The following is a 24,129-nucleotide window of genomic DNA, read 5'->3' on the forward strand; positions in this document are numbered from 1 at the left end:
AGTCAAGTTTGTTTTGCCCAAGTGAGTAGCTGGCATATGAAATAGTGTCTGATCATTTTTACATAAAACTGGAGAATAATAGATGCAACTATTATATTTGAGAAGACCTTTTAAAATGTGTGGATTTCAGCTGTAAAATCAATGGTATTTAATACTTTAATATGTGTTATTTTGTTTTGTTTGACTTGACTCACAATATAAATTCAAAAACTCAGGTTAAGAAATCACAAGAAAATATCTTACCTCAGGAACTGGACATGATCAGCAAGGAGGAGCAAGATTTGAAAAAGCATTGCCAGCAAATGTTGGAAATTCCTCAGGTTTCTGAATCTTCAAAAGACAATTTAAACACAGAGAAAGACACTTCAGAGGACTTCCAGAATTTCATTGCAAATATGGCTTCATGGGGCTCACCTGAGATTGTGAGAAAGCAAGATATAAGCATGGAGCTACGACCAGTGCTTCACCTGACACCCTTTTCAGAAGTTGAAAGCACAGATCTTGAAATGATGCACACCAGGTCATCTGGGCAAGAAGATAATTCTGTATTCCTGGGATATTCTAACTTGTATGAAAATGGCAGTGAGGAAGCAACAGTGGTAGTAGATAGAAAATCCCCAGCTTTTTCTGAAAGCACCTACTCTGTTGATGATGACCAAGATATGGAGAAGATTTTGGTAAGTTATATTTCATGTCTGATGTCCTTTTAATTACACAGCTCAGCTCTGTCCCTTAAGATCATTGTTGGACCATTACCTGAAAGCAGTAGAAACTTGCATGCCATGACCAGTAGGTCCAGTAACATTATGGATGTACAATTGTTAGTTCCTCTCTCACTGTCAGACAGTACAGCAAATTCTGACCTGTATTAAAATGCTGTTTACCACTGCTTCTAAAAATTGAAAATAGTCTTCTAAGGCCTAAAATGGAGCAATAAGCTGCTTACATCAGGCTATGTGTCCTGCACATCTCTATGCTGCTGATGTGGCATCAGTAAAAATATGACTATTACAGAATCACAGAATGCATCTGGTTAGAAGAGACTTCAGTGATCATCCAGTCCAGCCTTTGACTACAGGGTCAACACATAACTATGTTCCTAAGCATCAGGTCCACATGCCACTTGAACACCTCCAGGGATGGTGACTCCACCACTGCCCTGGGCAGACCATTCCAATGTTTGACAATACTTTCAGTGAATAAATATTTCCTAATCTCTAGCCTGAACTTGCCCCAGCACATCATGAAACCTTTAGTCCTGTCACTTGGCACCAAGGAGAAGAGGCTGCCCCCTTTCTCTCTCCAGGCTTCTTTCAGGTAGTTGCAGAGAGCAATGAGGTCTCCCCTTGCTCTTGTGCTCTCACAGTCCTGGCACTGTAGCAGTGATGCTACATGGAAATAACATACATATGATAATACTTCACGTGCAAGGAATTGAGCCAAAATCAGCAAAATCTTTTTCCTGCCACGTTACTCAATTTACTGTAACAGTTTTCTACTTAAGAATATCTTTGAGTATTAGAAGAGACTGGTCCAAAATTGGGTAGCTGTGTTTTTTCTAATGGAATGTTTTTTTAAAAAAATTTGTACCAGTGTCATTTCACAGGAAGATAGAAGCCTGTGCTTCAGAAAATTATTCTTTGGCTGCAATATTTGTGCCTTGCTTTTGAAGGACAACTAATTACAAATATGTATTTGTAGGGGGTGGGAACTGAGGTGGAATCGGTTCTAAAGAGCACCAGTGTTGCATTCATTGTGGTACTTGCCATCTCTGACACTGTGCTTAAGTAGGCATTCACTAAAATCTGCACTAGTAACAAAGTTGCTATAAATGCAGGAGGCTGTACAGCTGGATTCGGAAAACTAAATTAATGCAAAAAATTATTTCCAAGCAGATGAGAGAAGCTGATAATCTCACTTTAACCCCTTCTGATTTACAAGATGATGCAAGATCAAGAGCATCTGCTGTAGATGTGATGAGTGATGGATATAGCAGCAGTAAGTTTAACTTTGCAGATTCCTTTCACCTCTTCTTAACCTCAGTACAAAAATATCGTAAATGTTTTCTTCTACTGGAGATTTTTTACTTGAAAACTATGCCTTTATCAGATGGTTCTTTTTTTAGAAAGACTTGTAATTTGTACTAGTGGAAATCTGGTTTTACCTTTTCAGCTTTATATACTGAAAAGGAGGGATGGGGTTTTAGTGAGTCCTGACAGCTCCAACACTATCCTTATTTCCCTGGAGGCAATGGCAACTTACAATGTTTTTACTGAAGTTAGTTGAGACTATTACAGTCACAGAAGCATTCAGGTTGGAAAAGACCCTCAGGATCACCAAGTCCAACTGATACCCCTGCTCTACAAGGTTCACCCCTAAACCATATCCCCAAGCACCATATCCAAATGACCTTTAAACAGATCCAGGGTTGGTGGCTCAGCCACCTCCCTGGGCAGCCCATTTGAATGCCTGACCAGTCTTTCTGTGAAAAGAATTTACATGATGTCCAATCTTAACCAACTAACTTCAGCTGACCCTGCATTCATACTAGCAAAAAAAAAAATGTGGTGGTTTTGCAAGCAGTAATGCTGGTTTCGAGGTTGTTTTCATCTTTGTAACATTTGTGGGGCTGGGGGGCTGTATCTTTCTTCAGATACCAGCTCAAATTTGGCAGCTAAACTGAAGAAAGAGCTACAAACATCAGACCACCTAGACACTAGTTTCATGGCTTATCTGCAGTACTGTGGAATGTTTCCAGATATTGTGGAATCAATGAGAGAAAAGGAAATACTTTCACCACAGCTGAAGGTAATATATGATTAATATAAGTATACCAGAAAATTAAAACTGAAACAGTGAAAATGAAATGCCAGTATAAAATGGTGTTAGCTTCTACTTTTACACTGTAAACTGTTCTGTAAAGATTTAAACTTGGTTATTGGTTTTGAGTCACTTTTGCCTTCCTCATTTGACAAATTTACTGACACTTGTCTTGCTTGTACTTGCTAGAACTGAAATCAAGTTTTGCTAGGACAGCACTGTCTATGTTCCAGAATGTGGTGGTGCAAGGACCAATTGATCGAACTTAGGGATTTACCTTGGATTCTGCCTGGGCAGAAAGCTTTTCATAACAAGCATAGCTAGCTGACATCATGTTCCCCTGCCTATTCTCATAATTCAGATATGATGGAGACCTGTGGAAACACTAGTGAGAGGTGTGGAGGGATCATTCAGAGTAAGTTCAGGGAGCATAAAGAATATGCAGAAGACTGAGCAGTGATTGCTTATACTAGTCAATAAGGCAAGTTTAAGAAAATACATGCCTGGAACTCTGGTTTAGTTCTGTGGCTGAATGAGCTCTCAGGCACTTCAGGAATTACATCTGGAGAAAGGGAGAAATTCTGTGCTCCATATCATCTTATCTGTGAGGCTAGCGAGAGTGAGGGATGGGGTGTGTGTGTGTGTATATATGTATATATACTGTTTTACTAGGGTGTCAGGTAATTATAGGACTAGGGGGAATGGAAAAAAATAGAAATGGGTAGATTGGATGTTAGGAAGTTGTTTTTCACCATGAGGGTGTTGAGACACTGGGACAGGTTGCACAGGGAGGTGGTAGAAGCCCCATCCCTGGAGGTTTCTAAGGCCAGGCTGGATGTGGCTCTGGGCAGCCTGATCTAGTGTGAGGTGTCCCTGCCCATGGCAGGGGGGTTGGAGCTAGATGATCCTTGAGGTCCCTTCCAACCCTAACAATTCTATGATTCTATGAAGGGGCTGAGAGCAGTTTTGTGTGGACATGAGCTGACAATGTGCACTCACAGTCTGGAAAGCCAATTGCATCCTAGTCTGCATCAAAAAGTGTGGCCAGGGAGCTTGGGCTAGATGATCTTTAAAGGACCCTTCCAGCCCAAACCATTCTATGATTCTGTGTCTAAAAAGTTAATAATTTTCAAAGAGCATTATTTCATAAACTTTGTGGAAGGATTTAATCTTGTCTTCAACAGAGGGTTTTTATTTAGTTTCTGTTATGGCTCATCAGTCTAGACTTCACTGGCTGTGAGATCTGAATGGATATTCCAGTACTGAACATTGAGTTTGAATGCTTTAGTATCTTTCTCTTGCTAAAGTTTATTAAAGGTTTTCATTATTTAATGTTGGCTCTTGAAATAATCACTATTTTGATTCTGGTGAAAGAAAAGCAACTCTAAGCAACTCATTCAAAGAAGTACAAAGGAAAAAAAAAATCAAGAGTTAAAGAAAATTGCTCTGTGGTGGTGGTGTTAAAGCGAGTAGCAGTGAGGAACAATTCCAGACCAAGGCTGGGATATTTCCAATGAGCTGTATGTGGAAGAGGACTTAAATCTCTAGTGACCTTCCTTGAAAAGAGACCAGGAAACATCTGTGCATGATGTAATAGTTTATAAACAGGGAATTTATTTAGAAGATATTATTTTGCTTAACAATGTCAAAGGAAACAATTTCTACTGTGTAAATTGTTAAGCATATTTTAGGGTATGTTACTTGTACGTAATCTGCTACATTAAGCTAAGGCTGTCTAAATACATAATTCACTTTTCCAGCATCACTGAGGTTTAGTAACATGGCTTCTGACTTGATAGAATTTAATTTATTCCCAGGAAAGTTAGCTAAATAGTTCAGAAACAACAAATACCAAGTACATTTCCTTGGCTTAATTGTGTATTAGTGTGCTGATGCATGCAGCAGTAAGGTGCACTGACAGACTTTGATATTTGTACTTGATCATTGTGAATGCAGCATTTAGGAACATAGTGGCCAGTATACATACCTCAGGTGTTAGGAGATAAAAATTCCTTGGTAACTCTTGGCTCTTGTGTGTGTGTACTCTTAGTTTATTAAGCATACCAAATAGCTGGGCAGACCTGTGTGCCTTTAGCTGTATCACAGCCTCAGACAGCTTTCTTGTTTTTGTTGTCTAGTGCTCTCCCATCCCACTCTTACACCATTAGCATGCCAATGCCTGTTTCTTAATGGTGTGCATTACTGGTTTTTTTCCTTCTCAGACTGTGCTGACGATGGTGTATGAGGAAAGCCGCAAAATACTGGCTTTATCAGAACGTCCCTTTGGTTTTAGGGAGCTGAAAAATGTTCATCAGACCAGAACGGTGATGGAGGGATGGCGGAAGGAGGGCTTAGCATTGCTGGATGCTATACAGTCATTGAAAGACTACCTTAGCAAGGTGGCAGATAGAGGAGACAAGGTAAGAAAATAAAATTATCTTTGAAAATACACATTTCTTAATGTCTGTAGAAATGTATTTAACTATTGTGCGGCGGCACATGTATGTATGAGGAGCAAGGGACTCTTTCTGAGATTTGAACAGGCCTCTTTACCTTTGGTCAACTCAGATTAACACATAGGTGTACTCTTACACAGCAATGGTATGAAAAGCAGTGGCTTAGAAATTGAGAGAGATGCCATCTAAAAACCCTTGAATTATTTTTAACAGGAATTTTCAGGTACTGCAGCTGACTGGAGAGGAGAACTTCTGCAAGCAGTACAGAGAGTGTTTGAGAAGGAGAGAAGTGTGTTGCAAATTGACTTGAAGTCTCACTTCTCCAGTCATGGGTCTGGTGATGAAAGTTCATTAATGGAAAAACTGGAGTATGTCATAAAACAACAAGTAAGAAAACCTTGCAAAATATTATGCTCATAAGTAACTTATTTTATTCTCTCACTTTTTTCAAGGTTTTCCCAGTTTTATTAGTTCTGTCGTTAAGCATCTTGTGCATTGATCCAGACTGTGTGCGATCGGTGGGTTTTTATAGTCTGTTTTGATAGCATTTTTCTCAGACATTGTGTATTGTATTGCATTGCAAAGCAACCTGAGCATTTCAGCTGGCTTCCAGAAAGATTGTGATAGTGAGAAGGAAATATTTGATAAAAGAGGACTAGGGCAAGAATTCATCTAGAGCTTCACAGACTTCACTTGAAAATGTATTGAACTAATGCTGAATCTGTTTGGGACTTCTTTTATGATGATATCTACTATTTAGGTTCAGAGCAGATACTTTGTAGTAACTATTACGTGTAAACAATCATTACTATATGGAAGCTAGTGAAGCAAGGGAATTTTTTTGCTACTGTTGCATTTATTGAAGGATCAGTTTGGTAAGAGATTAATTCCCTTGTGTTCTAGCTGGTCCTCAGAGGTTAGAGGAGCTAGGGGTGGCTGGACTTACCAGCATTGAACTCTGGATCCCCTCCAAATGAAATATAAAATTGGGGTAATATTTATACCTCATTATCTACTGTTGTGCAGAGTGTGTGTGAGAGACTGTGGCCAAGCCATCATTCCTGGTGGTCAACTATTGTTTCTTTATCAGCTGCGCAAAACATTTCTTATTCTTGGTGTAGCTACTCTGGTCAGGAGTATTGAAGGTGATAAGCAAAAGAGTGGAATGGTGGCCTTGACCTTCAACCACCATTCTCCCTGGTAACACAGCAACATATAGCACCACTCAGTATGTCTCTTCTGGTCACCATGTCTTTATCGGCAACATTGAGCTCTGTAATTTTCTACTGTTTTGTGCTTCCATCAATTAACTAATATTAATATTTTTCGTTATGCTTCACAGAAGCTTGAACTTAGTCATTTGAAGTTGCCTTCTTATAAAACTTGTACTGCAAGGGTTTCTCTAGGGCTTAGCATTGCAGAAAATACAGGAATAGCCTTGCAGATTTAATAGGACCTTGTTTGTTTTCAGGAGGAACAGAAGCAGATGGTTGTAGAGCACCTTTTCTCCTCAGACCGGAATAGCTTGCTCTCTGAAATACAGGACCTCCGAGCTCAGCTACGCTTGACACATCTGCAGAACCAAGAGAAGCTACAGCAGTTACAGGAAACCCTTACCAATGTGGAAGATCATGGGAGCAAGCAAGAACACCACCTTCGGAGAAAAGGTAGTAATCACCAAGTTCTTGTTACTTACTAAGTCACTTCTTTCCTTTTTTTTTTTTTTTTTTGCATAGAAGATAAAAAGGTGAAGGAAGATTATTTTGCAAAGAAGTAGATGCTATACAGTTCTTGAGTTGTACTAATGCACTCAGGTTTCCTATGATTTTAGCAGAGGAAGAAATTCTTTCTAATACCAGTAGCAGAGAAGAATCTGTGAAAAGCAAAGAGGAGCTTTAATACAACCCAAAGCAACAGAACTCAAGGACAACTGTCAAATATTGTACCCATGTAGAAAACCCATCAGGGACAGTAAAATATTCTTGTTGGTTTTCAGGAAATTCTTGATGTGTGTGTATGTGTGTATATATATATACGTTTGCTGGTACATTGATGGGTTTTCTTTATGATGTTTAGAATCCATTAGTGACAGGTAACTTGCAGTAGCTCTTATAGTCTCACCCAGCTTTCATGTTCTTGCTTTGCCTGGTCTGCTAGCAGTAGAGCTGTAGGTTGCAGATGTTTCTGTCCACTGATTCATCCCATGTTTGAAAAGAAGAGAATATTCCAGACAAGAACACTTCAATACAGATGATTTGTATTTTATTTTTTCCTCCCAATTTGAGCCACTGTAATGGATTGCATTGCCAAGTTTTCTGTAATACAAATAATATACCGCTTTCTTGTCCTAGTTGAATTATTAGAATATAAGCTTCAGCAGGAAAAATCTATCATAAGTGACCTACACAGCACTATGTCTGAGAAGCAGAAGAGAGCCTCTGAAACATGTGATCTCCTGAATAAAGAAAAATCATCCCTGAAATCAGAGCTTTATGAGAGTAAGCAAGAGAATGAAAGGCTGCAGAAATCCCTAGAAGAGTTTCAGAAGGAAATAAGCCAGTTACGGTGAGAAGTAGATTTGATTATTATTTTTTAAATTCTTTTTTATTTTTTTAACATTTCCAAAAGAGCTTTATAGCCATTGGATTCACAAATGGCTTAGCACTTGGAAACACAAGTTGGAAAACTAACCTCTCACTTTTCGTGGATATTTTCATTTTTCTTTACTTACTGCTCCAATGTATTTATTCCTCAGTTCAGATTTGCACATTTACCTTTTCTGTAGCCTTGGCTCAGAACATTGGAACATGTTGTATGGTTATTTTAGAAGTGAATAGACCAGATTCTGTAACCCTGATGTACCCACTTCTGCAGCTTTTGTCTTTTGGTTTGCCTGTCACCTTGTGTATGGTTTTTTCCTTTCCCTTCTCTCCCCCTTATTCCTAGTGTATGCCAATGTTCGTTCTTCCCTTTCACAGGACTGCAGTTTTACTCTGCCATGATAGGCAACTTCTCCCTAAATCTTAGTTGTTGGTAAATAGAGCAATTCTAGCTTTGCTTGCAGAGGGAGGTAAATGTTTTCAGCTGCTAAACATAGCTCTATCTTGAAAACTGGCCTTCTTTAAGAGCAGAGAGCTATCTTGAAGAAACAAAGTAATAGACCAACTCACAAAAGGTAGCCCAAAATGTCTGTTCTGTTCTGAACACGTAAGTGTTGTTTTGAACTTCTCAGGTCTGAATTGGAAAAAAAAGAAAAGGATTTGACAGCTGCACTTCAAGACTTGCAGAGGGAACAACTGAAGGAAACAGAGCTAAGAGGTTTATTTGAAGAACAACAGCTTCAGCATAAGAAAGCAGAAGATGAGAAGGCAATGGCCTTGGAGGTAATGGCCTACATCTCAGTGCTACATTTCACTTGGTCCATCAAGTTACCTAACAGGCTGGTTTTGCAGTATTTTTCTATATCCAGTGGTTTTTAACTATTAAAAAAACCAAACCAACAATAAAAACCCCAACAAACTTCTACTGAATGTGCATGGTATTTATGTTGTTTAAAGCTTTCAGTTGCCCTACTTGAACTTCTTTCTTTTTTTTTATTGCTTGTTTTTGGTTTTTTCCCTTTTTTCTTCTTTTTCATATTCTCTTGGTGTTTTTGGAGCCTTTGAAACAAGGAAATTACACTTGGTAGCCTGTTCACCTTTTCACCAGTTTTGTACTGCCCCATGCTGTGTAAGTGAAGACAGATTCCACAGGCATATACTTGGCTTCTTTGCCCAGTGTGTAAAAATGTATTCACACACAGAGTTGAGAGACTTGTTTTATTCCAGTTTTGCACAGAAAAGGATGCAGGGGATAATTCAGGAAGCTTGCCTGCCTTTTCAGAAATACGCCAGGTATTATATACTAAATTACAAAAAAGGAAGAAACTACAGCAAAGCAAATGACTGGTTAGCCACTGTCACACCCAGCTGTACATACTAAAATAGAAATTTGCCATTCTCTTCAATCTTCAGACATCTGCTGTCCTTGTTTGGGAATAGTTCAGCCTACCAAGTTTTGAGATTTTTACTTGCACAGCAGGGCATGGTGCTTATGTCCTCTGTCTGTTTTTAGAAAGACTGCTCATGCAGGGAAGGCAGGGACCAACTTAGCCAGGGCACAAAGAAAAGTACATTGCCCCAGCTGTAACTGTGCAGCAGACAGAACCATTCACAGCTTACATTGCTTGGGTCTTTCATTCTGAAATAGTATCTTGAAGCCCTACTATGAAAGCTGATGCCATTTAGCATCTGCCCTGGCTTTCTGCAAGATCATAGGAGAAGTAGCGCTGGAAGGGTAAGACAAAAGCCCCTGCTAGGAGGATGGTAGTGCTAGTGCTGACTGTCTGCCAGTGCCCCAGGACTGCTCCTTCAGTCACTTCCTTTCCTTCTGAAAAAAGGCTGGCTCCCAGAATGGACCTAGGGATTTATTATTTTTATCAGCCTCTGTTGTGTGCTTGAAACGGGCTGTAAAATCCAGAGGTTTTACACCTACTCTCTACTGCTTAGATTTTTGGTTCTTTTTAAACCAAGATGGGTTATTTCTGATTCAGATGTCACTTATTAAGATGACTGAGAGGTATAGGGAATAGTGATTTCCTAATGAGAGTCTTACTATTTGGAGAAAAAAAAATGCACTGTAAGATATTTTAACATGACAGTTTTTGGTTTTGTACCTTGCTGTCACGTTGCTAACAAGTGTGCTTCTGGTGCTTGAGGTTAAGCTTTTTAATACCTGACCTACTCAAGTTCAGTCTTGAGTTTCTTCCTGGATGAAACAGGAAGTTGAAAATTGCTGGATGCCAGTCTGCCTCACAAATGAGTGTTTCTGCTGGAATATTAATATGTGCCTTCCCATTTTGAACAGGAGCTCCAGGCTGCCTTGGAGTTGCAGTTGGTGCAGAACAGCCAGCTGGCCGTGTCCCTAGAGCATGAGCAAACAGTCAATGGCAATCTCCGCAAGGAACTCCAGATTGAGCACTCGCGCTGTGAGGCGTTGCTGTCCCAAGAGCAGACCAAACTGTTGGAGCTGCAGAAAGATTTGGATGCTGAGAAAAATCGTTCTTTGGAGCTTCTGAATTCCTTGAATCATGAACGTGTTTTGACAGAACAGTTGAGCATGAGAGTGAAAGAAGGTGCTTCTTATCAGCACAGGGAGTCACTGCTGGAACAGGCTTTTGTTCGAGAGCTGCAAGCCCAGCTGGAAGAAGAGAGGTCTCGAACTGTGGAGCTTGCTGCAGTTATTGAGAAAATGAACCAGAAGGCCATTTGTTCCAAAAGGCAGCTAGAGGCTGAAGTACAGATGTGCTGTGAAGAAACCCAGAAGGAGAGAGAGATCAGTGACAAATTGCGTGCTGCACTGGAATCTCTTCAGGGTCAAAAGCACGAGGTAATCTGCTCCTTAGAAACCCAAAAGGAAAGAGAGAAAAAGCTGAATGCTGACTTGGAACAACTGCAGTCCCTCTTCAAGATGATGAAAGAGCAAGATAAAAACAAGAAAGAGGAGAGAGAGAGATTGCAAAGACAGCAGCAACAAACAGAGCTAGAGAAACAGAAGGACTGGCAGAGAGATCAGGAGAGACTGGTGAGAATGCCAATGCAAGCCTTGCCTTACATTGAAATAGCCACAGACTGGGATTTAACCCTGTGGATGGTGTTCTTCAATGGAAATGTTTCTTTTCCTTAAACAAAGTATTATGGAAAATGCATTAGATGAGTTCTTTTCCCACGTTTCTCAAACACATCTGTTTTCAGGGTTTTGTGGTTGGGTTTACTGTTGACAGAAGTTGATTTTTACCTCTTTACCTACGCTGGGAGCTGCCAGCTGTTAACAGATGGAGACGAATATGCCTTAAACACATAGTGGAACTAAACTAGGTTTCATGTCCTTGTCCTCATTTTGAGCTAGGCTTCTGAATCACTTTCACCCTTCTTGTTTATCAGCCCTTCACTTACATTAGAGGAGGAGGGAGGGTTTGCAAGCTACCTGGAGACTTAGTGGTCACCATGTCAGGAAGTGGATGGAGAAAATGCCCAGTCATTGAATGGCTTTCTTGTGGCCCTGGAAGGCACTACTGTGCCTTCCCCTGTAAGCGGTCTGTGAGTTAAGGGACACTGAGATGGATATGCTAGATAGGTATGATGCTTTTATTTTCAGTCTGTATGTGTTTAGATAAAACTCCCATTTGTATGTGAGTATGTACATATGCACGCATACGTGTGCAAGATGCAATTAACTACTACTTACTCTGTTCAAACAGCAAAACTTGGAACGGCAACATCAGAGGGATGAGCAAAGAATTAAAGAGTTGCAGGAAATACTGGCAACGTTAGAAAAAAGAGAAAGAAATCTCTCATCTCCAAACCATCAGCAGGAACTGTTGTGTACCTTCAACAAAGATCAAAATGCCAAAGAAGCCACAACAAAAGAAACTGAAAAATCATGTTTGCAGCAGCAACAGCAACAGCTGGAGAAGATAAGGCAGCAGCTGCTTTTCGTAGCTGTGCGCCTGCATGAGTTCATATATAAAATTCTAGATAAGTGAGTGGTTGTTCATAAAATAGTAGTTTTCTTTCCATCCTGCTTCTGAACTTGTGTAGGTCATGGCTGAGTGCCCTGTGCTGAAGGGAGTGAGTGATTTATCTGCTTGCAAGACTCAGCCTTGTATGAATGTATGGTTTTGATTGACTGGCAGGAGGCTCTGCTTATTGTCATCTCGCTGCAGCCATTCCCTTAAACTTGTGTGCCTGTGTTTGAACTAGGTCTGTGATGTGGCCTTGCTTAAAGAGAATAACTCAAGAAAAACCCTATAGGAGAGTTGGTTGGTAGTTTGGCAACTGCAGCAGTGTGACCAGAGAGCAATCGTTAAAAAAGGTTAATCCACACAACTCATAGCTTAGAATCGTTAACTCTGTTAAGCATGGCAGGGAAAAGTTAAGGGCCAGGAATGAGTGGCCAGTAGCAGTAATTTTTTTTTGGCAGCAGAGTAAAACACAAGTGATGTTTTAGTGAAGCCTGATTATGCATGATAGAATTTCAGACTGCTATAAAATACAGACTTCTGAATAAATCCTATGCAGCGCTATTTAGAAATTCTACTCTTAAAAATTAACAAAACTTGCCCATTTCATAGTGTTTTGTGTGATGAATAGTGCCTAAATACAGCTTCAGAACATCAGGATCATCCAGTGGGGAGAAGTATGTTAATATTACTACAAATGAACCTGATACTGAAAAAGTATTTCTGTTTAACAGAACAGTTAATGATTGGTCTGTATCGAATGATGAAGCTGTAGCGTCTTTACTGCAGACAGTGAAGGAACTAAAATCAGATCTGCTGTCTCCTCCTGCATCTTGGGTAAGGAAAAGAGCATGTATGTGTTGATTATCAGTAAGTTCAGTATTCTTCAGGTTGCAGTGCACATGCAAGTTGACTTGATTGTTGTTTTTTTACCCTCCTCTTTGTTTTTTTTTTTGGTAAAACATGAGAAGAGTAATGTTTTGCCTTGGAGCAAAAAAAAAAAAGAGGATGTACTCTTGTACTCACACTGTCATATTAACATAATTTAGCATCAGACGCTTGCTTTTTTGTTGTATGGCAGAGACTGCTTCTGATGGCATTATTTCCCTGCATATGCAATATGTCCACGGACATCAAACCCTGGGATATGTTGCTGCTCCTTCTGTATGCATCCAGAAACAGCTGTTTTCCAGGAAAATGCCAAGTAATTTTCAAGAAGTGCAATAGACTTTTGGCATCTCAGAGAAGGTGTTTTGACTGATGTTTGCAGTATTGCAAATGTTTTAAGCAAGCTTAGTGATTATTAAAGACAGAGCTCAGGTCTGTTGATACAAAATAAATCCTAAAAACATAGCTTAAATTCCGTCTTATTCACCAGGCAGCTTTGCGCTATCATTTTTGTCATTCTCTTGTAACAGAGAAAGAGATCTTCAGCCACATTGCAGCCACGTTTTTTTGGATTTGTTTCATTTTCCCATCCTAATGTGTAATGCCTGGACTTATGTTTTAATTTGTCCATAATTATGTTATTTTGTTACTCATTTTGAGATCTTTGGCTTTAGAAGTGCAAAAACTGTCACAACTCACTTCCCTTGGGGTTTCATTTTTTTTAGGTCAGATCTACAGGTGATACTGACTCTGTTCAAGAACTGGAAAGAGAAGCTTGGCAGCGAGAGAGAAACATTTTGCAAAATGCACTGAAACAGGCTGAATCCCAACTGGCTAAAACTACTGCTGAGATTGAGAACAAACCAGTGGTGGAAACATCCAGTCCCAAGGTAAGATGGTTGTGATAGCCAGGAAATAGTCTGTCTGGAACTCCTTCAGTGAGCAATGAAATAGCCTGTAGTATATCATTTAAATCTTTGGCAGTTGGGTTGCTTTAGCCATTTTACCTGTTGTACAGATTTGCTGTGAGAGAACTGCCACCAGCTCAATATCATAAACCTCTCTGTCCTTGGTAGTACTGTTTCTGGGGTTGCCTAGGGGATGTAGAACAGCTAATTTAGTAATTACAACTTTTAAAAAAAATAAATATGATAACCTTGCTGTTGCAGAAGTGCTGTGAAGCATACAGCTCAGACTTGTGGGAATATAAGTATCTGTCAGATGATGGCATTTAACTTCCATTTACTGCTGTAATCTTTTTCATTTGCTATTTTAAAAGGTGGGTTTATAGATTAACAGGTTTGTAAGCTGCATATTAAATTAATGACACTCTCTCCATAGGTACCTCATCAGAAACATTCCTGTGTAACTTTATTTGTATTGGTAACTTTATTGGTTTACTTGTTATAGGAACTTACACCAAAAGTAACCAAGTTCTTTGGTTACTTACTCTTAAATAAGAAGGAGATTCAGATTTCTTGTCTAGGCATGAAAATATCAAACATCCATTATTTTTATTCCCCCCCCCCCCCCCCCCCCCCCCTAATTTAAAATACCTTTTTCTTTTTCTCACACCTCAAAGGTCTTTTCCAACCTGGTCTATTCTGTTCTGTTCTGTTCTATTCTCAAGCCAGGTGGGCACTGATCCCAACATGCTTTCTAGTAAATATTTATTTAAAGCAGATGTTATTTTCTTCATTGAAGAGTTAAACTGTTTTAGGGTGTAGAGGATGACAGTTTTTCTTTGAGGCATCCAGGAGATTTAAGGCAGTCCGACACTCCAGGCTTGGGTGCTTTTTAGCTATGTACAGAATTGTTCCAGCTGCCCTTGTGCCTGTGGTATGGATACTTGACATGAAGACAGCTTGTTTGTGGCTAGTGTTTTGCACACCAACATGTCAAATTTTTCTAGCCTTGACAAAACTTTATAGATACACAGAAATTCAGTAGACTTTGTGCAAGCCTCCATGTATGGTGTCCAAGCTGCTGTACTACTGTTTTGCACCACAACTGGCCAAGTCAGTGTCTGTTACACAAATCTTTGCTAAAAAGTTCATTTTTACACTGCTTCATACTTCATAATTGTTAAATAGCTTTCTACAGTTTTGTAAAGCAAAATAGGTTTTAGATACCCATGCACAACCAAGTTGTGGGCAATACTGCTGGAAAAAGTGATCACATTTTCTGAGCTTTCTGTAGGTAACGTTTAACTGATTGGATTTCCCCCCCCCCCCCCCCCTTTTATTCTTTCTACAGTTGCAGAGATTATACAGGAAGTACCTTAGAGCAGAGAGCTTTAGAAAGGCTCTAGTTTATCAGAAGAAATACCTCTTGCTGCTGCTTGGTGGATTTCAGGACTGCGAGCAAGCAACCCTTTCTCTAATATCACGTATGGGAATCTATCCTTCACCTGCAGACCTGCAGCCTTCTGGATCACATTCCCGTCCTTTTACCAAATTCAGATGTGCAGTCAGGGCAATCATAGCAGTGTCAAGGTAAAGCCAAAACACTTGCTGTCTCCCGTACATGGTGTTTCCTTGTAAATCTTAAAAACTATGGTTTGTCTTACACTAATATTAAGCAAAAACTATCTCCAGAACTAGTTCAAACGTGGCTTGTTGTCGCATTACAGGTAAGATCCCAACATCTGCCCACCTCAGAGCCCCAAGACTTTTACTGCAACTGTTTGACAAAACTAACGTTTGCCTCTTCCAGTGCCCCAATAAGGACTTGTACTGACACAGGTTTAGAAAGTCAAAGTAATTAATAGGCTTAATTTATTGAAGTGACAGATGGAACAGATTTGAGATTGCCCGTGATAAATGCACAAACTGCAAGCAATTGAGCTTAAGTGAATAAATCCTAGGTAACATCTGACACAAACCTTTGCAGTAGTGCTGATATGTAACAGAAATGCAGCAGAAGCCGAGCTGTGCATTGAATGTACATTTCTTAACCAAGGTGTCTCTGTCTTGGGTGGAGGAAAAGGAGCACAGCCTATGATTCTATGATATGATTCTGTTGACTGGCCTCATCTCTGCTAAATCCAGTCTTTCCCCACAGAGAGGTGTTCCTTCTTGTGGTTTTTATATACCCTAGCCCTGGCTGTCTCTGCCTTCTAGGTGACATTTAGCACTATTTGGATGGAGAATTGAGTATATGTTTAGTATGTCCACCATTTGGCTCATTATCATACTAAGGGGTGTCAACTTTAATAATATTAAAACTGCAGTTAATTAGGCAAAGGTCTTTGCTCAGCCACTATAGCCTTAAAAATCTGTTTTGAAACTGCATGTTTTGTGGTTTAGCCTTCATTAGCTTTAGTCTAAATAGGGACTTATTCTCACAAGACTCCCTTCTTCAGCTGTTTGGTATGCCACCTTCATAGTTCTTCATTCCCAGGGATGACATAAACTTCTCTTTGGTTGTGAGCATCTCAACCTTTGCCCTGAAGTGCACTAAATTAACCCGCATTCCTGTTCCATAGTAAGGTAGACAGTTTTTCCCACGTTTGCTCTGCTTTGGCCAAATGCCTATTTTGGAGCCAGCATAGCAAACTGAAAAGCTGCTTCTGTCTTGAGTGATACCCAGCTGCAATGTATTTGAGAGTTGGTGCATGACCATTACAAACTGATGTCCTTTCAGGTCTGACCCTTATCTATTTGGAGACTCTGTCTTGTATAGTCTTGATTCAGAATGTGATCAGTGATTGTTTTTCTCTCTTGAATCCAGTAGCCTGTGTCTCATTGGGTATGATTCTGGCATACTATGTTGCTTGCTATCACATGGATTTTGTTATCTGGACTTGGGACAATATGTCATCTCATAATGGCTTTTGAATCCACTTAATGAAAAAAACAAACCAGTTTTAAATGTAATAGATGGTTACTTCTCAGCAATTTCCTTGTCCAGTAAAAATAATTGCTAGCAAGTTTAAGACTTTGAGGAGATGGCACAGGATGTTTTTAGGCTGCTTTGACGTGGATGCTATAATGATAGCAATATCAAAGGACATACAAAGATTGACCTTCAAACTACTCCTCTGAGGCAGGAAGAGCTGCCACAGAATTCCCTGGAGATTAGGGACAGGGTGGAGGAGGAGTGCCAAAATGAGCAAACCTTTCCAACAGTTCAAGGATTGTTGCAGGGTCAAATGGGCTAAGCCTTCATTCTGAAAACTGAAATTGAAGAATTCTTTCTTCATTTCTTTCAGGGATTGTTACATGTTGTTTAAGTTTCATGTCAACAAAAAGTTTAATAGTAAAAGCCAGTGTATTTTTGCTCATTAATGATTCTGCAAATTAATTTTCTTACTAAGGTTAAAGTTTTTGGTGAGAAAGTGGAACAAAGTGAGCAGGAAGAACATACAGGGCGAAACCATTTCTCACAGCATAGGAGGTAATACAGGTAAGAGTTTTGGTCAAGTGTGTTGTTTTAATCCTAAGTATTCTCCTTAGTGATGGGTTTCATTTAAAAACACACAGACACCCCTACCCCAAAATAACCACAGAAGTAGCAAAATCTGTTTATTAATACAAATGTGTTCATCTCCTGAACACTTTGATAATGAGTTTATAAGGACACTGCAAGAAGCTAGAATTGAAAATGTTTGGAATTCATAATTTACAATAGTGAGCTTCTCCTCTTCTTTTATTGCAACTGCTGAAGCGATGAAACTGAGCCCTGTGTTCACAAAACTTGTTAGAGGATTATGTTTGGTACAGTTTGAAGCTACATGTAATAGAAATCACTGCTCAGGTTATTAATAAAGCCTTCACCAAACTGAACGGGGGAAAAAAAAAGGATCTCTTCCTTTCTCTGCTGTCTCTGAAGCTGGAGAGTGTGAGTCAACAGTAAAATTTAATTAGAGCAAACAAGTACTAAAATTCCTTGAAAAAAAATGTTGCTTATATCAGAACATCGCCTGTGTGTATATAGCAACAGCTATTGCAAAAGCAAGTCCGGTGGAGAAAGGAGTGCACGTTCTCCATTTGTAGGAAGCAGTTGTTTGACATTAAAATGTCAAACTTCTCTGATCTGGTTAAAACAAAAACCCACCAAAATAAAAAATGCAGTTATCTGTGGAAAGTCTGGTTTAGCTGCATTTGAAACCAAATGTAATTGTATTCTGCTGTAAGTCTTGTGGGGTTTATTGGTTATGTTTATGATAGCCTGTTACGAATGGCTCCCAGTGCATCTCTTTAAACTGTTGCATATTTAACGCAGCTTCTGGTGCTAGAGCAGAAATTTTGAAAGAGCAGCAGCCCCTAGCTGTTCACATCAGCTCTCCCCCAACCCGGGACACTGGGCTGTGCCACAGAACCAGCTCTGCAAGATTTATGAGCCACTCCCCCAGATCCTCTTCCTGCTTACACAACAGGTAAGTCTGCAGACTTTGTCTCTGTTTCCCAGATGGACAGTCTTTCATAAACATGTAACCAGTTACTGAAGGAGGTTCCCAAACAAGAAAAGGAATTTGTTTTCTTAGATATAGGAAATGTTTTATTTCTTTCAGGATGTTACAGAAGAAAATTTCTCATTTGCTTTAAGCATGCCTGATGTTCTTGAACTGAAAACATTCCTAGTGGCATTCCCTGTATAATTTGGGCAGGCTACAGGATTTACAATTCCAGTATCTGTTGGACTTCTTTGAGGGGTAATTCTTGTTGCCTTTGCTGGCCAAGTTGGAGCAGATCTGCTCTGTGCAGATCTGCTAAGATAGTGCCTGAGCTGCAAGATCTGCACATGAGTTAGAGGAAGGTGGTCATTGCTGACCTTTCCACTCCCAAGTTCTTCTGGGACCCAGAGTAACCTCAGACATTGATGGGTGTAGTCCATTCCTGGGTGTAGCATCTCTTCTCCCAAGCTACTCCTTGTAAGTGGCATCCTCCTTAATGTCAGGATTTGCAGGAGTTGATGTGGAAGGTGGTTGTTCTCTGTCCCATCAGCATGGGATGTTTTTTGTGCTAAATTAGAAGCTTCAGTTAGCAGGCAAGAATATTCTTCATGAAACAAAAGAAAAAAAATAGTAGCAAGAAGTAGATGTGGAGATCTGGAGGTACACAAAGACAGCACATGCTCCAGATTAATTTAGGTTTTTTTAACATTACTGACAGATTTGAAGGACAGCATAGTGCTTGTCTCAAAGGATGGATAGCAAAACATTTTTGAGAGTTAAGACTTGCAAGCAAAAGACTTAATTCTACCCCACCTTGTTCATCTGTTGTGGTATGTATCTGGGTCAGACAGAAACAGAAGCTGGTAGCTAACCTATCCAGAAAAGTTGTCTGTGTTGTATGGAACAAGAGTATTCATAAAAGTAGACCCTGATTGGTTACTCAGTGTGACCAGGTTAGTGACAGCTCAAATCTAATGTGGATCCAAGATGGGTTAAAAGATGTCTGCTGCTTCTTTTGTTTCCTGCCAAACCTATACATGAGGCAGAGATGGATAGGAACTACCTTCTGCTGATGGGAAGGTGCACAGGAAAGGAATCAGTCCTAACTCCAACTAGCAGTATGTTTGCACAGTGTCTCCTCCAAGTGTATTCCTGGTTATATTTGAAATTTGTTGTTAATGTCCAGAAAGGAAACACAGCATACCATCTAGCGAGTCACCTTTTTCAACCTTGTCCTTCAAGATAGCATTTCACCTGCTGAACAGGAGAGTGCATACCTGGACGCAGCAGGTTCCTCTTCTCCACAGAACTGCTTCTTTTCTCACTTGGCATTTGGACTTGCCTCTGACTGCAGCTTTCTTACCTGAGGGACTTTGTGACATATCAGTGGCATATACATAGATACTCTTTTATCAAAGCATCCTTTCTGTGGGCTCTGTATACAAAGCTGCCTGGTCTGTATTGTCTTATGTGTAATTTTTTGGTGAGGTGGTTTTTACTGTTGTTCTAGTTTGCTTTCACTGAATTACTGCCTATATGAATGTTACTTTATTATACTCATTTGAGAGTACAGCATAAAAAGAAAAAAAAAATATTTGTTTTCATTTAAAGATTGCATCCATCCACAAGTTCAGCTTCAGAAAAGTCACTTGTGTCTACTCAGGATCCTGAACGATCCCTAACGGAATACATCCATCGCTTAGAGGTTATCCAGCAAAGACTGGGGGGTGTGCAGCTAGGTAAGAATGGCCTTGGTACCCCTGACATCTGTCACCTGTCTGGACTGCTCTTTGCAGGGTTCTTCCTATATAGTGCCTATAACACTTAAAGCATGTAAAGAGCATAATTTTAATGAATAATTATAATTATTGGGGAGGGGGGAAATAAGTCTGAAATGAAACCTTTTTGTGAGTCATATCTAAAATGAGTCCAAGTGTGGCATTTCTTAAAATGAGTTCTTAGGCTGAATAATTTCATGTGCTTTCCCCCCACTCCCACTGTTACCAAGTCTAAATAAGTAAGTGTTGCAGTTTAAATGAGGTTGTGTATAGAGTTAATTTGCTTTAAAGTCAAAGAGGACCATTGTAATAGCTGAACAGGGCTTTCTCTGTGACACAAACTATATTTCTGGCTTTTATTGTTTCCTTATATTCCATAGCAGATTAATATAATCTGTACTTGAAGGATGATGAAAACATCCATATAGTTCTAAGACTGAATGAAAAGCACACAAAGGATTCTAGTGGCACTTGTCTTTTGCTATGTAAAAATCTTCCACCTAGCTTCTAGACTGAATTTACTTAATTTTCTAGTCACTTTTGTTCCATCATAGTCATATCATAGGAATTCTTTGTCCCAAGGAAGAACTTCCAAACTGTTACCATGTCATCTCAAATTATCTCTTGCCTACATGTAATTAGATGTGTTTTCCTATGTTTTGTTATTTTTGAGACTCATGTCTAATCCTTCTCCTGAATATTTGTATCTCTGGATTGTGAAAACAAAGCTGGACCTCCAGCTGCAGTGGTTTGTGCTGGACCAAATACAAAGATAACTTGTTCATTGTTTTCACATGTAACTGTCATGCTCCCTACCTTCCCCACTGCAGGGCAGCAACATAAATAGCAACAGAGTACTTGAAATATCCAGGCACATGCACACAGACCCTGCACACACAATCTGTGCCATGGCTATGCCAGGGGATGTAATGTTCCTGCACACCAATCCCAGCAGGTGGCCAGGACAGGGCACCTGCAGTAGTTCAAATCACTGATAAGGATGGAGTTGTGATGACTGTGGTCCACATCAGGGTGTAACATAGAGGTTCATCCCAGGCCACAGGGAAGTACAAAATGCCAATGCTGCTTCCTGTGTAGAGACTCCCAAGGAGCAAGCTGACAGCTATTCCTCCAGTGTCTTTGAAGCATCTTCCCCAAAGTTTCCTTCACCCATCAAGGCTGTGTTGCTAGTTCCCTAGTTGGAGTTAACAGGAGCCACCAGATTAGATAATGACATGGATGTTTTCATCCAACTTTTATCTACTATTGCTGGTTTCTTCCCCATGCTACTTCTGGCTGCTTATCTTCACAATCAGTTTGCTTCATCATGCTACTTTTGGGTCACAATGGCCACTGACCTCTAGGAGAGCACTGATTACATCCTTCCAACAATCACTACCCTTCAGCCAAAAGCTGGAAAGAGGACCAGGTACAAAACTGTCTGTGTGGCTCTGGGAGGACCATGTGGATTCCTTCACACACTGCACATACACATCTTGAATATTTCTTTCACTAAGCAAAACCAGTCAGCTGCTGCTTCCCAGGCAGACTTGCCTCCTGTGAGAAAAATATCTGCCAGCCACTCTTACAGCTGGCCACTTCTTCAGTCTTTATCACCATCAGAGCACCTCTGCAGTGATTTTTTTATGGGAGAAGGCATGAGGATTCACTCACTGACCACAGCATTAAATAATGACCTACAGTCATTGCAGGTGTTCATTTAAATCGCCACTTCCATGCTGATTCCTCAGCAGTACCAGGCCTAAACGTTGAATGTGTGTTGTAGAGATGCTCTATGGGTCTCTTAAAGTCTCCCCACCATTTATAAAAGGCATTATTTTGTGACTACTGAATCTACTGCTGAGAAACAATGATTCTGAAGTTAACTTCTGAGGAACTTTTTTTTTTTTAATGATTACATTGCCTTTTTAGAGTTGATGTAATTACAATAAAAGTTTAAAAATAGTAACAAAAAAGGGCTAACTTTGCTTACAAAGCCAAGATTTGCAAATATCACTGAAGTCCACAGCTACAGTGACACTTCCATATGGGAACTTTGACATTTGTTCTCAGCAGGATTTTATCTAGAACTCCCACTACCATAACTTTGTTGGTTTTGGGTTTTGTTTTTATGATTGTTTTGTTTCCCAAATACTGCAGTTGTTTATGGCAGATATAGATAAACACAGTTCAGAGTTGAAACCTGACAACATTTATAGAAATAAGGTCTTTTGCTTTATGCTAAGTATGGAATAAATATTCTACAATAGGGACACCATTAAGAGCAATTTTGTGGAAAGTGCATGTAATTTTCTTTTTTTTTATTTATTATTATTTTCTTGTGAGTGGAATGATGATGTCAGTAATTAGAGAACTAACAGTGCTGTGAACAAAATGATTTCCCAGTTTGTAATCAACTTCAGAACATCTGCTCAGTGACAAGACCTTGTCCAGCAACAGAATGCACATTGAATCATTGCAGGAGTGGCAGCATTGATCTGAGCAGCCCCGTTGCCTGTGATGGAGCACTGGCCTTTGTGTGACTGTTTGCCTGGGCTGATGTGTGAGCTCTCAGCCCTTGTTTTGTATTGTTCCTAAGAGCCTCATGAAAATGGTAATTGGTTTCAGGGTAGCTCATATGAAGCACAATGAGGAAATTACATGCTGCTAACTGTACCCTGTTGCTTCGTAACACAAACAGTTTTATAATATTCATTTGTTTTATTTACACTTAGGACAAGTTCCAGGCCCACCTCACCAGAGAAGCATGAAAAAGTGATGAGAATGCTTCTGAAGTCTGTACTGCAAACTCGCCAGAGTTACTGCGCCCTTCTGAGCTGGTCCATATTGAATGGAGGCACCTGCAGTGTCTGGTGCAAATGAAAAAAAGGGCAGTGCTTTCGCATAAGATTTTTATATGACTCTTTTTGTTATATTTTAATACTTCAAGAGGAAATTACTTTTCACTAAGAACAATGTTTTATGTTCTTATGTGAAATTACTAAGTCAATAGCTGAAGCGTGCCTGTGTTACTGTATTGTAAGTTGTGAAGAGTCTCTGGTGTTTATTTTTCTATAGTGTATAACTGGATTCCTTGTAAAAAAAAGGTTATTAAAATGGCATTTTATTAGTGAATTCTTACATTGTATGGTTATTTGTTTCCACTTCACCTATTTACTTTTTCTGCTGTTCCAAAAATTGTTTGGGTTTTAATACTATGTAGGATCATTTAGATTAACAGAACAGTTAAAATACTCTCCCAGATATCGAAGATACATGTAGCCTTTTGTGAATTTAGAGTTTGCTCTCTTCTGGTTTTACAATAAATAAGTCCTCTCTCCATCAGGCTTTCTCATCATATTCCAATTCAGTGTCAAGCTCTTCTGTGACTGAGTTATACATGTATAATTAATCTGTGCTTGCTTGGGAAGTCAAATTCACGTTAGGTTTTCCTCCAGTGTGACCTTTATCTATCAGACTGATCTTCCTAGCCTTGAACCTGACTCAATAACAGAGTTGTCCTTCCAGTTTCCTCTTGTGTTCCCTGTGGTGCACTAGTGCATATGGGGAAACCTGGTCCTTGCCCCTCCCATCACCACAACTGAGCAGAGCTTTGCGGGGGAATTGGTTCCCTGTTCAGAATCACAGCATTTCCTACAGTACAGGATGTCTGCCTTTATGGTGCTGTGGGTATGTCTGTTTTGGTATGTCCCTTCTACCCTGCTCCAAGGGTGAGCAGCTATCTGCTCTCACTGCTGCTGAAACCAGCTGCTAGTGTGCTGGGTTGGAGTTCCTGGTGATGTAAATAAAAGATGCTAGGCCATGTACGAGTAACCCCGTGCTGGAACTAGTGAGATACAAGGGAACTGGTCTTTGCAGGGAAGCTGCATTACAAGTGGTTTGGAAAGAGCTGAACTCAGTTGGCTGTACCCTTGCCTGTTCCTCAACTCAAAGACTCAGAGCATAGCGTGAAAAGGATCTTCTTCTGACATGTGGCAAACTGCAGCATTCAATACAGAAATGCTTACATGCTTAGGAACTTTTAAAATAAATTGGTTCCAAAGTAGATTTGGATTAGACTAGTATTTATAAATGGGAAAAATAAATCAGAGTCAGTGCAGGAAGGTAGGAATTAAATTGTCTGAAATTTAAATAGGTAGAAGAGAAAGAAGTAAAGCTTACAAGCATTGAATTAGAAGTTTTTAGCACAACTTTTGGTCTGCTGGTATT

At 39.8% G+C, this 24,129-nt stretch overlaps 1 protein-coding gene across 1 annotated transcript in view; it reads left to right on the forward strand.

The window, feature by feature from the left end:
- The window catches only part of PCNT (pericentrin), an 87,193-nt gene extending 64,000 nt beyond the window's left edge, over nt 1-23,193 (forward strand). The window contains exons 39-55 of the mRNA XM_054172543.1: nt 172-677; nt 1,893-1,998; nt 2,654-2,808; nt 5,043-5,240; nt 5,490-5,663; nt 6,748-6,943; nt 7,628-7,841; nt 8,509-8,659; nt 10,182-10,898; nt 11,575-11,855; nt 12,570-12,672; nt 13,449-13,613; nt 14,980-15,218; nt 17,042-17,130; nt 17,950-18,103; nt 19,733-19,860; nt 22,635-23,193. Coding sequence (XP_054028518.1) covers nt 172-677; nt 1,893-1,998; nt 2,654-2,808; nt 5,043-5,240; nt 5,490-5,663; nt 6,748-6,943; nt 7,628-7,841; nt 8,509-8,659; nt 10,182-10,898; nt 11,575-11,855; nt 12,570-12,672; nt 13,449-13,613; nt 14,980-15,218; nt 17,042-17,130; nt 17,950-18,103; nt 19,733-19,860; nt 22,635-22,678 — 3,620 coding nt within the window. The 3' untranslated portion in view covers nt 22,679-23,193. The remainder of the gene's footprint in view (nt 1-171; nt 678-1,892; nt 1,999-2,653; nt 2,809-5,042; nt 5,241-5,489; nt 5,664-6,747; nt 6,944-7,627; nt 7,842-8,508; nt 8,660-10,181; nt 10,899-11,574; nt 11,856-12,569; nt 12,673-13,448; nt 13,614-14,979; nt 15,219-17,041; nt 17,131-17,949; nt 18,104-19,732; nt 19,861-22,634) is intronic.
- Nucleotides 23,194-24,129: the final 936 nt, after the last annotated feature.

The sequence above is a fragment of the Dryobates pubescens genome, chromosome 2 (genome assembly GCF_014839835.1).
Source record: "Dryobates pubescens isolate bDryPub1 chromosome 2, bDryPub1.pri, whole genome shotgun sequence".
Lineage (NCBI taxonomy): Eukaryota > Metazoa > Chordata > Aves > Piciformes > Picidae > Dryobates > Dryobates pubescens.